This window comes from Solanum lycopersicum, chromosome 3 (genome assembly GCF_036512215.1).
Source record: "Solanum lycopersicum chromosome 3, SLM_r2.1".
Taxonomy (NCBI): Eukaryota; Viridiplantae; Streptophyta; class Magnoliopsida; order Solanales; family Solanaceae; genus Solanum; species Solanum lycopersicum.
Genome location: NC_090802.1, coordinates 6,771,323 through 6,784,138, shown reverse-complemented (window position 1 = coordinate 6,784,138; position 12,816 = coordinate 6,771,323). Strand labels below are relative to the sequence as shown.

At 38.5% G+C, this 12,816-nt stretch overlaps 1 protein-coding gene across 1 annotated transcript; it reads left to right on the top strand.

The window, feature by feature from the left end:
* The first annotated feature begins 12,043 nt into the window (after positions 1-12,043).
* On the top strand, positions 12,044-12,601 carry LOC138347343 (agamous-like MADS-box protein AGL29). The gene has a single exon (XM_069295463.1). It carries the CDS (start codon positions 12,044-12,046, stop codon positions 12,599-12,601), a length of 558 nt encoding a protein of 185 aa, XP_069151564.1.
* The last annotated feature ends 215 nt before the right edge of the window (positions 12,602-12,816 follow it).

Below are 12,816 nucleotides of genomic sequence, written 5' to 3'. Positions count from 1 at the left end.
TTTCCTCACATTCATCCGACCATACAAATGGGACATTCTGCTTAGTCAAGTTCGTCAATTGGGAAGCAATAGAAGAGAATCCCTTGACAAATCGGCGGTAGTAGCTAGCTAACCCAACAAAGCTCCTTATTTCTGACACATTAGTGGGTCTTACCCAATTCTTCACTGTCTCAATCTTAGAAGGATCCACCATCACTCCATCCTTAGAAACCACGTGCCCCAAGAAGGACACCGCATCTAGCCAAAACTCACACTTAGAGAACTTGGCATAAAGCTTTTTCTCCCTCAACATTTCCAATACCATTCTCAAATGCTCTTCATGTTCCTTCTTGCTCTTTGAGTATACCAATATATCATCAATCAATACGATCACGAAGAGGTCCAAATATGGCTTAAAAATCCCGTTCATCAAGCTCATGAACGCAGCAGGGGCATTCGTAAGACCAAAGGACATCACTAAAAATTCGTAATGCCCATACCTCGTTCGAAAAGCAGTCTTTGGCACATCCGTTGCCCGTATTTTCAATTGATGATAACCGGATCTCAAGTCAATCTTAGAGAAGACACAAGCACCTTGTAACTGATCGAACAAATCATCAATGCGGGGAAGAGGGTACTTGTTCTTAATAGTTACTTTATTCAGTTATCTGTAGTCTATGCACATCCGAAAACTCCCATCCTTCTTCTTTACAAACAAAACCGGAGCACCCCAAGGAGATGCACTTGGTCTAATGAAGCCTTTGTTCAATAACTCTTGAAGTTGTGCTTTTAACTCTTTTAACTCCGCGGGAGCCATTCTATAAGGGGGTATAGAAATGGGGCGAGTACCGGGTTCAAGATCAATACAGAAGTCAATATCCCTATCCGGTGGCATACCAGGAAGATCTGCAGGGAACACATCCAGAAACTCACGAACTACTGAAACTGACTCAATCGAAGGTACTTGGGTAGTTTCATCCTTGAGATGTGCCAAGAAAGCTAAACACCCTTTACTAATCATTTTCTTAGCATGAAGAAAGGAGACGATGCGGACCGGATTGGAAGTGTAGTCACCCTCCCACACTAACGGGTCTGTCCCAGGCTTGGCTAACGTCACCGTTTTAGCATTACAATCCAAGATTACAAATTGCGGAGAAAGCCAAGTCATACCCAGAATCACGTCAAAATCATCCATTTCTAAGATAACCAAATCTACATAAGTGTTGCTCCCCACAAAGTTTACCAAACAAGACCTATATATCTTTTCAACTACCATAGACTCACCCACCGGAGTAGAGACACGGATAGGCATATCAAGTAATTCACAATGTAAATTTAGACCATTAGAAAATGAGTAAGATACATAAGAAAACGTGGATCCAGGATCAAACAATACAGAAGCCATGCAATCACAAACCAGAAGATTACCTGTGATGACAGCATCAGATGTCTCCGCTTCAGACCGCCCAGGGAAAGCGTAACAATGGGCCCTATCGTTTGTCTGTCCGTTGCCCCTACCATGTTGTGATGTAGTGGCCCCAGTTTGCCCATTACCTCTGCCGTTTTGGTGACCACTATTACCTCAACCACCACGCCCTCCAGAAAAACGGCCTCTACCATGACCACCTCTACCTCTAGCTATTGGGGGTCTGTAACTTGGTCTGGGACAATTTCTCCTAATATGTCCAATCTCCCCACATCCATAACATTCTTTGGAGTCGATCATATGCCCCTCGGAGAAGTGTTGACCGGTCTGAGGTGGTCCCCCAACTACAGTCTGTAGTGAAGACTGAATTGGTCGGACTGAGTAACTTCCCGAACCTTGTCCTCTAGTGTAAGAACCATTAAACTCACCTCCCTTTCGAAGCCTTTTTGATGTCGATGTTGTGGTGAAGTCGTCTGGCTTCACTCCTTCCACTTCTATCACAAAGTCTACCACCTCTTGGAAGGATTTTGCCGTTGCCGCTATCTGTAAGGCCGAAATTCGCAATTCTGACCTCAACCCCTTCACAAACAGGCGAATCCACTCTTGAGGACTGAAACAGAGATGAGTGGCATATCTGGATAGTGCACGAAACTTGGCCTCACAAGCATTAACCGACATCCTACCTTGCTCTAGGCTCAAGAACTCATCCCTTTTCCGATCCCTCAAAGTCCGGGGGATATACTTCTCCATAAACAAACTAGAGAATGAGGCCCAAGTCATAGGTGGTGCCTCTATTGGTTGACACTCGATATGTGACCGCCACCACATTTTGGCGTTCCCTTGAAACTGATAAGTCACAAACTCCACACCAAACAGTTCTACTATACCCATCTTGTGTAGTAACTCGTGACAGTCAACTAGAAAATCATAGGCATCCTCCGATTCAGCACCCTTGAAGACCGGAGGTTTCAATTTCAAGAACTTACTGAAAAGTTCATGCTGATCATTTGTCATTATAGGCCCAGTAGTCAGACGTGGAAATGTGCCTATGTCCAATGGAACATCCATGCGGGGAGCCATAGTAGCCGCATGTTGTACTTCTGAAACCGGAGGTGTTGGCGCAGAAAACACTGGAGGTGCCTGACCTTGATCAGATAACCCGCTAAGATAAGCCAGAACCTGATTGATCATCTCTGGGGTAGGTTGGGGTGGCATTTCCTCATTTTGCACTTGTTCAGCTTCCCCATCCTCCCCTTCTCTTATTACTTCCTCGGTCGGTGGAGGGGTCACTGCCCTAGTATCAGATGGGCTAGGTGCTTGTCCTCTCCCTCTAGAGAACGTCCTCCCACGACCTCTTCCACGGCCCCTTGCCGTTGTTCTTCCTCGAGCCACAGCCCCAGTGGCTGGCTCAGTTGTTTCTTGTCTGGCCAATGTTGGTGTTGGCGTAGTCGTTGCTCTAGTTCTAACCATCTGCGAAAAAGAGTGAAGATGGTCAGATACCAATTCGTATCGCCTAGATACCAATTAGACTCAAGTAGTAGCACGAAAGAAAAAATGAAAGAGTGAAATTTTTCCTAAAGTCTTATAGCCTCTCAAGGAAAAGTAAAGGCATCCCCCTACCGTTCCTTAAGACTCTACTAGACATGTTCTTGTGTGATGAGACCAACGAACCTAATGCTATGATACCAAGTTTGTCACGACCCAAACCGGGTTGAGACTGGCACCCACACTTACCCTCCTATGTGAGCGAACCAACCAATCTAAACCTTAACATTTCAATATAATATAAACAGAAAGTAATGCGGAAGACTTAAACTCATAAATAATCAACTTCTATAACTCAAAAACTTATCATTATCCCCAGAATCTGGAAGTCATCATCACAAGAACATCTACTTTAAACTACTAATTCTAAGAGTTTTCTAAAAGATAAAAAATACATAAGAAGCTAGTACATGCCGGAAGTTCAAGGCATCAAGACTTGCAGAAGAAGATCCAGTCTAAGCTAGGAGCATTAGCTCACCCTGAATTTCCGATGTAGTAAGACTGACTTGAATTACTGTTGAGTTGAAGACGATGGCACGTTTGCTGTACTCCACAAATAAACAAGAAGAAAACATAAAAGTAGGGGTCAGTACAAAATACGGGTACTGAGTAGATATCATCGGCCAACTCAAAATAGGGAACAGTATATATCAATATTATCGTAAATCAACTATAAAACTCAACATGTAGCCACAACAAGTATTATAATCATCAATAAGTACCATCAAGTTCATCCATGAGGGATCAAGCCTCAACACCATACTCATTTTGGAATTATGTTCGTTAGATTGAGTATATTAACATCTTTCAAGATTCATTATCCTTAATTCTCTGGTGTCGGTACGTGACACTCCGATCCCTCATATTCATTATTCCTCTTGTGTCGGTACGTGACACTCCGATCCCCTATATCTATGTGTCGGTTTGTGACACCTGATCCCCTAATTCTACGTGTCGGTTCATGACACCCGATCCCCTAATTCTACGTGTCGGTTCGTGACACCCGATCCCCTAATTCTGCGTGCCGATTCGTGACACCCGATCCCCTAATTCTACGTGCCAGTTCGTGACACCCGATCCCCTAATTCTACGTGTCGGTTCGTGACACCCGATCCCCTGCATGTGTCGGTACGTGACACTCCGATCCACTAATATCATTCTGTAAATCATCAGGCCTTCTTCTATACCAAGGCATCATCATTAATAAGAGATTAGGTTTTTATCAAGATTTTGGATTCAATAACTTCATCATGCTTAATATAATCACAATTATATAATCATGTTCATGCATGCATACAATTAAGCACATAGCAGGGTTTACAATACTACCAATACATATCATTCTCTATTAAGAGTTTACTATGAAAGCATGAAAACCATAACCTACCTCCACCGAAGATTAGTGATCAAGCAAGCAAATTTTTCTCCAAGCTTTGTTTCTCCCTTCTCGTTCGATTCTCCCTCTCTCTCTTGTTCTTTCTAATTTCTTTATTCCAACCCTCTTTCTTTTACCCTAATTAGTATATAATTAAGAATAAAAGATGGCAATAATACCCCACTAATTAACTTAGGGTTACCTCTTTTAACCCCTCAAGAATTTGAGTTATTAATATAAACCCACGAACTTTATAATTAAGGCTAGAATAGTCAAAAACGTCCCTTAAAACTTCACCAGAAATCCGACTCTGCCTGGGATTTGCGCAACCTGTGACAGGCTGTCGTGCCTGCGACGGTCCATCCTGCAGGTCGTCGCAGAGTTCAGAGACCCAAATATCAACCAAGGGTCTGTGACGGTCCGTCATACCTGTGACGGTCCGTCCTGCCATTCCGTCACAAAGTTCAGAGAGTTGATTTTCAGTACCCAATTTCAGATTTTCTAAGTGTTTTGAAACGTTGGATCACGACGGTCCGTCCCACCTGTGACGGTCCGTCCTGCCATTCCGTCACAAAGTTCAGAGAGTTGATTTTCAGTACCCAATTTCAGATTTTCTAAGTGTTTTGGGACGAGACACCCTCGACGGTCCGTCGTGCCCATGACATTCCGTCGTGGGGTCCATCACTTCTGCCAGTTTTTCCAGAATAAAGTCTGCTGCTCAAAACGACTAAACGGGTCGTTACAAACATATATCTCACACTCATGACATCACAACCATCACCTCAACCCTATTCAACAAAGTAGGGCTTTCTCCTACGGTATATGACTAAGGTAAAACTTATGAATACACGCAAAATCAATCCTTTCTTGGTGCACAAAAGCCTACTCATGCACTTTATTGTCAATTTTAACATACTACGCAGTGAATAACAAATTTGAAACTACTCAATAAAATAAACCTAGCCTACCTAAGCTCAACAGTTGCACAAACTTCTTTCCTTCGATTCTCGTTCCCGGGCTCTGTGACGGTGTTGTTGTATAGAAATTTACAATCGGTCGATCTTATTTATCTAGAAACCTCCTTCTCAGTCCTTCCTAAGTTTAAAGTAGCTTTTAGGGATTTCTAGGGTGGTTTACGTCTGAATTAGGATTTTTAGAAAGAAAGAGAAAAAAAGATTTCACATTGTTTACATTATGTCTCACCTATCTTGCTAAGGCGCCAGTTTACCCTGTTGTGGTGTCACTTCCCTAGTGGCATATGGTCCGCCCTAATGGGATAGTGGATTAGTAATTTTCTGAAGTTTTGCTTTTCTTAAATAACAACGGTTCGGATTGTTAAAATAGATATAAAAAATTTACCCCTATTTTGGAGTGATACTAAACTAACATATGAGTCCATCGCGGAACCACGAAGAGCGGTGACTCTTTAACTTTAACCACAACACTTTTATACTCAAGGGAAAGGTTAGGAAAAAGAGGCAATGCACTGAGAAAAAAATGTGTTCCACTACACAGCTTGACCCCACCAAAGCGGTACCCCTTTAGCTAAGGCGGGGGCCTGTGGTGAGGGATCACACGTTGAATTGAGGGATCGAAGGCTAAAAGGGGGAAAAGAGACATTTCTCCATTTCTCCCTAAACTTTCAAAACTCTCCAAAAATCTTCTTTATCACTCTACTCGAAAAGCCAAAGCAAGGTAATTCTCTTGTTCATTATGCTCTTTTACTCCAATACTTGATTAACAACAATTGCATGTTGCTACATAATCAGTTTTAAAGTGACTTTTTAGGTAGTTAATCAAAAATAAACTTAGGTTTCTACTTTGATAGAAAAATGTAATATGGATACTTTCCTTACATCCCCAACTTCTCCACAATATCATGGGCGTAAGAATTTTGCAAACTATGGTCAAATCGGTACCAAAACGAGTGGAGGTAGTTGAAAGGTCTCTTTGATATATAACTCAGATTTGGGCACTACTTAGGGGGTTATTTGCTAATGTGAATACATACTTAGGATCTAAGATACTTAATATACTTTAATTGCTGAAATTCTATGAAAAACGTGGATTTTTGGGACTACTTGCGCCATGATTGCGCTTGGTGTTCGTCTAGCGACCTTCATCCCATTATGTCGGCCTCCCTCTTCCTACTATGGCATGTTTTAGGCTGCTATAGAAGGACCTCGTGGGGTAGTGGCCTAAGTTCCTCAACTCAAAAAAATTATCTCTTCCCTTTTTAACCTTAAATTGTCTAATCCTAATGTGTTCTAACATATATCTTCAGACCCTTGCAAACTTTTATTAATGGCATGTTGAAATTAGGAAAATATGTTTTTTGTTTGATTTTCCAATATTGTTAGTCGATAAAGATTCCATGACTTTCGAAATAACAAGTTATGTTATGAGAGGGGCTTCATTAATTAAACTGGAGGAAAAGGTGCCTACCTCCTATGCTCGCCTAATGGAGTTTGGATGAGCTCTACTGACTGAGGCTCTTCCTGCCGCATATGCCAATTGGGTGAGAGAGTTTTATGTTATCCTACAACGTTCTGTTGGGATGATCTCCATCTTCTAATTTGCATTTGAGGAGTTAACATGCCCCCAAATGCCACTGCCATTATTAAGGTACTAGAGTTGCCTGAGTCCTCAAACGTAGTGTACAAGGTTCAAATGAAAGAGATGGATCTGGGTTGGCTGAGAGACAAACTTGTGGATCCTGTACGCCGGGACAGAGTCTATTGGCATACTAGTGAGAGTATTATTAGTGCGGACTGTTCAACAAATACTAAGAGGTGGCTTCACTTGGTTACTAGGACGATTCGCCTATTGGGCAACCGTACACATGTGACATTCTCTCGGGCCTTGATGGTGGCGTGCGCGGTGCAAGGTATTGGATTCTTTGGGTCACTTTTGACTCTAGGAGTGCAATGACTTTCTTGGTTAGCAGCTCGTCTAGAATTGCAGGAACGTCAGAGTCTGGAAAGAGATACTTTTTTGCTTGTACTCATTCAAAGTAGATTGATTTTTCACTTCTCGCATTTGCTGATGTGCTACAATCTCTTTGAAATTTTGTCTCCCGGAGGCTTTCATAGAAGTTATGGTTACCACCATGGACTCATTAGTCGTGTAGTTTAACGACTCTTTGAATTATATGTCTTCTTTTTTTAGATCAAAGACATGTGATATCTTTCCATGGCTTGCAATGGTCAACTCCATGTCATGAGTGTGTGTAGCTAATTCTTCAAAAGTTTGAGGCTTAATTCTTTGAATAATATATACAAAGGCCCCAATGCATTCCTTGTATACAAATTTTGACTGCAGAGATTTCAGAAAGTTGATCCTTGCAATCTAAGCTCAGCATTCGCCAACGATTGATGTAGTCCACAACGAGTTCATCCTTATCTTATTTTGTGTTTGTCAATTCCATCATGCTCACTGTATGGCGGTAACTGTAGAAACGATTGAGAAATTTATTTTCTAGTTGTCCCCAACTATCAATTGAATCAGGCTCCAAGTCCATATACCAATCAAAGGTGTTTTCTTTTAAAGAACAAACAAATTGCTTTATAAGAAGATCATAATGTGTACCGACACTTCTACAAGTCTCGACAAAATGTGCAATATGTTGCCTCGGATTTCCCATTCCATAAAATTGTTGTAATTTTTGTGGTTGATATCCAATTAGCATTATTAAACCCTCGATTTACTTAGAATACGACTTTGAATATCCTAAGGGACTTTTTGACGGACCACCATATTGAGCTTTAATTGTGTTTATGATCATATCTTGTAGTTGTTGAACTGTTAGAGTGGCAATTGAAGCAGACTATTTTGCGCTTTCAGAGTCAACTGACTTGTTGAGAGAATCATATCAACTTTTTTTTTGAGTTTTTAGATTGTGATGTGACTCTCTAGAGTGTAGAGATCTAACTTACTCATAAGTTGCGCAATTTGAAGATTTTTGTCATCAATAGAATTCTTCAAGGCTTCAATGGTTTGCTCCATCATTGTGAACTTCTCGTCCATGTCAGCTATGTCAACCATAAAGGAGTTAGCCTTTGTTGAAATTGAAGAATATGTTGAACTTTTAGATTCACCAAAGTTGAAGCCAGAGTGAAAAAGTTCATCAAACAATTTTGATGCGATGTTGCCCTCAAGGATTGAAGTTTTGAGTGTCATTCGATACTTGCTCTTTCTTGGCATCTCCAAAGAGGTGAAATATTCAAATCAATTCAAAACACTTGTCTAGAACTTGTGTCGAGTGATTGGATCGACATCACTAAAATCAACAAATGTGGCAACACTAGAGTCCTTGCATGAAATATCATTGATCTTCTTGAAGGCCATTGCAGAGTTGAACTTGTTGTGTTTTTTTTTTGTAGGAGGAAGATATGAAGAGCAAAATTGGTCCCATTGGGCGTGCCAAATTTGTTCGTAACAAACTTTCGTAAGCGCGGAAAATTGACTGCAAACAAAATAAATAATAGAAGAGTGCGATTTTATTAATGAATCGTATGTGTACAATTCTGTTGTTCTCTTGATTCTTCTCTCCTAAGTTTCTTCATGATTCCAGGACATTCAGTAGCGTATTTCTCGAATGTAGGATGATGTAGACCTCCTTGAGATGTATTTGATCTCCAGGAATGTCGAAAAGCACTTTGTCGTTGCAAGTTGATCTTCGGGAAGAACTCCGTTGATCAATCCTTTGAAGAGCTATGTAATTGATGTTTTAGCTTATGTAGACCTTCTTGAGAGGTATTTGATCTCCGAGAATGTCGGGAAGCGCTTCCTCATTGCAAGTTGATCTCCGGGAAGAACTCCGTTGATCACTCCTTCGAAGATCTATGTTGTTGATGTTGTATTTTTTTTCCAATTGCAGAATGCTTGTTGAAGTGTTTTTCCCTTCTTGAATATCATGTCCATCCCCTACTTATAGTTGTAAGGGGTGGACAAGGTTGCTTATGATTGGTCAAAGGATGTCATTTTGACACTTGGCGCATTGTGATTTGTTCTTGCATTTGACTGGGACTACCACCTCATTTTGACACGGGCCTCACCTTGTTTGTCTTTGATGTCTAGTCACTATGGCACATGGCATGAGTTTGGGCTTCAAGATGAAATGGACCTTGGACTTGAATTTAATAAAAATGGACTTATTGATTTGTAAAACCCAAATTAATCATTCAACCCAAATAAACATGGATTTAATCCAAATTTTGTATGAATTAAATCCAATAAAATTTGTATGTCTATACATATATTGTAGATGGAATAGCTTGAATTCGTTATATCTTGAAATGCCTTAAATATTACTTTTTTATGTTATTTTTCATGATTGCTGAGTGATTGTCTTTTTACTTTTTATATATGAAAGAATGATGTGTGTCAAAAATTAAGAGAAACTATTTCAAGCAAAATGCAGAATTATGGAGATTTATTTGGCTACTTTGGATAAGGGATGAGATTGAATAAGATAAGAATATCGCATACATGAGTTTTTTATATTTAAATCATCACGTCTCCTTTTAAAAAATAAGAAATAAAACAAATATCACCTAGCTAGCTACAAAATAAGTCGAGTTAAAAAAAAAACAAGCTAGAATTCAATATCACCCAAAATAGAGGAGTTACTCGATATATATTATTTAGGGAAAATTGTATTTAATAGTAAATTATTAATTTAAATTAAATGCTATAAATGTACTTTGATTTAATTGATCCTATAGCAAACTATTGTTATTTTCGCCTCTCTTCCTTCTGGAATCTCGCTTGTCACTCTCATTTGGTGGTAGTCTCGCTCGCCTCTCTCACTTTTATACAAACACAAATGTATAAAATGCTTTGTGTTTGTATAAAGCGAGAGAAATTGTATCTATACATATATTTTCGTTCCCCTCTCTCCCTCTCCCAGATCTCGCTCGCCACCCTCTCCTCTCTCGCTTATACAAACGAAAACGAAATGTATAATTTGTGTTTCTGTTTGTATAAAGCAAGAAAAATGATATATAATCTTGCAAAGACGATAACTCAAAAATCACAAAAAATAACATTGAAAAGTAATATTTAAGGCATTTCAAGATAATGCATTCAAGCTATTCCATCTACAATATATGAAAAATAAATTACTTTTATGACATAATAATGGAAAAAAATACAAAAGAATAACAAATATTAATTTATCACTCAAATTATGTTAAGCAAATAAAGAAAATATAACATCTCGAATTAATATATGTATGATTAAAGTAAATTAATAGATAAATCATACTCATAAATAGATGTCCATGCTCAAGTGCTTACCTTTTCAAAAGATAATTATCAAACCAAATATGGTAATTAAACTCTACTGAGTATATGTACATCTACTTGCACCATAAAAGCAAATTAGAAACTGAAAATATAAATATTTGCTCCACATAATTTTACTTACAGATCAGTCAAAAGGATTACAATTTTAATTTTCCTCATCTTCCATAGATCTATTTCCTTTCCTTCATCCATTTTTATATTTGTATATCATACCATCAAAACAAACATAGAGTATATAAAACTGCTCTAAGTTTTGGAAGAAAAGAGAAGAAAATCGATGGATTACGGATTTCCAGCCAAGATCACTGTCACGGAGCCCGGGAACAAGAATCGAAGGCAAGAACTTTGTGCAGCTGCTTAGCGGGTAGGCTAGATTTTTTTAATTGAATAGTTTCAAGTATGTTATTCACTGTGTAGTATGTTGAAATTGACGATAGAGTGTATGTGTAGATTTTTGTGCACCGAGAAAGGATTGATTTTGAGTGTATTTATGTGTGTGACCTTAGTCGTGTACTGTATGAGAAAACCCTAGTTTGTGGAGTAGGGTTGAGGTAATGGTAGTGATGTCATGAGTGTGAGATATATGTTTATTCTTAATAAGTGTACCCGTATGAATGTTGCATTATCGATCACACAAGTTGTAAATAAGATAAGTGAATACCATGAATTATGATTTGAGAATATACTTGTGATTGTGGTTGTGACTTGTTGAATGGATCATGTATTGCATTTCTACACTCTAACTTGGATCGATTTCTACGTTTCGACATAAACATTGGATCAAATATCACAATTCTGATATACTAACATTTTGAATATGGGTTTCATGAGAGGACCATTGAATCGTACTAATTATTGATAATGTGGAATTGGGTGCGTTCCCTTAATTGATTGTAATGTTGTACTTATGGGTTGGGCTGACCATTTTATGGCCCACGTCAAAAATGGGCTAGCCAGGCCTGACCCTTAAGATGTCAAAGTCTGTATGGATTAGCCCGGATAGGGTGGGCTATAGCCCATATTGACAGCTCTAGGTATATTCAACAACTTACCTTTTTTTGTTTGAATTTCAAATATATTTATGTTACCATAAAACACAGATTTTGAATATCAATTCAATATAAATTCTCTACCATAAATTCAACATAGAGAATGATTTACTCTCCATAGCAATATTGACTTAAAATTAAATGGATTACTTTCCATAATAATACTGACTTGAAATTAAATGGATTACTTTTCATAGCAATATTGACTTGAAATTAGAAGGACTTACTTTCCATAACAATATTGACTTGAAATTAAATTACTATTGTGAATAAATTTTTTATGTGTGTATAAATACTCATGATGTTTTATTCTTTTTAACTCACATTGTTGGAAATCAATAGATTATATGGCATTCTAGAATGGAGGATAAGAAAACAGCAGGACGTCAAAAAATTCCAATAGAAAAACTACAAGATGAAACTAAGCGGAAAGTCGCATTTTCCAAACGATTGTCGTCCTTATATAAAAATGCAAGTAAGATTGTAAGAGCTTGTAACGTCGATATTGGAATAGTTTCGTCTTGTCCAAGTGGTAGGACCCAATATTCATACGTTCACCCAACTACTGCTGTAGTCATTGATCATTTTGTGAACCCCACAATGGAACTAGATCTGGGTACGAGACTTGTTGCCGAAAATGCAAGGAACATTGCAATTGAAAACAACATCAGATTGAATGAACTAGAGGCAAGGGAGGCAGCTGAAAAGGAAAAAATACGTTCTTTAGAACAAATGAACAATGCTAGAGAAAAATGTTGGTGGGAGTCCATTGACCAAATCGATGCAGAGAATCTGACCACATTTGAAACTACATTAAATTTTGCCGAGGGTATCTTAAAAGATCAATTGAAGAAGCTAGAAATTGGAACTTCGTCTTCCTCAGAGCCCCCCTTCCCCCCCAAAAATGAAGATAGCTAATCTAGTATATTATAAATGAATCAACTTTGGTACTATCTTTCATCAATGTCCTATGCAACAAAATGAAGGTTTAAATTCATATTACCATGTGTGTTAATTTCCTTTGATTTTGCTATTTTATTTCAATAATGGTTTGTAATACATTTACTTTGAAGATTTCTATTAAAAATACTTTATCTATTAGTATTTGTAGTCTACTACATGGTAGGTCACTT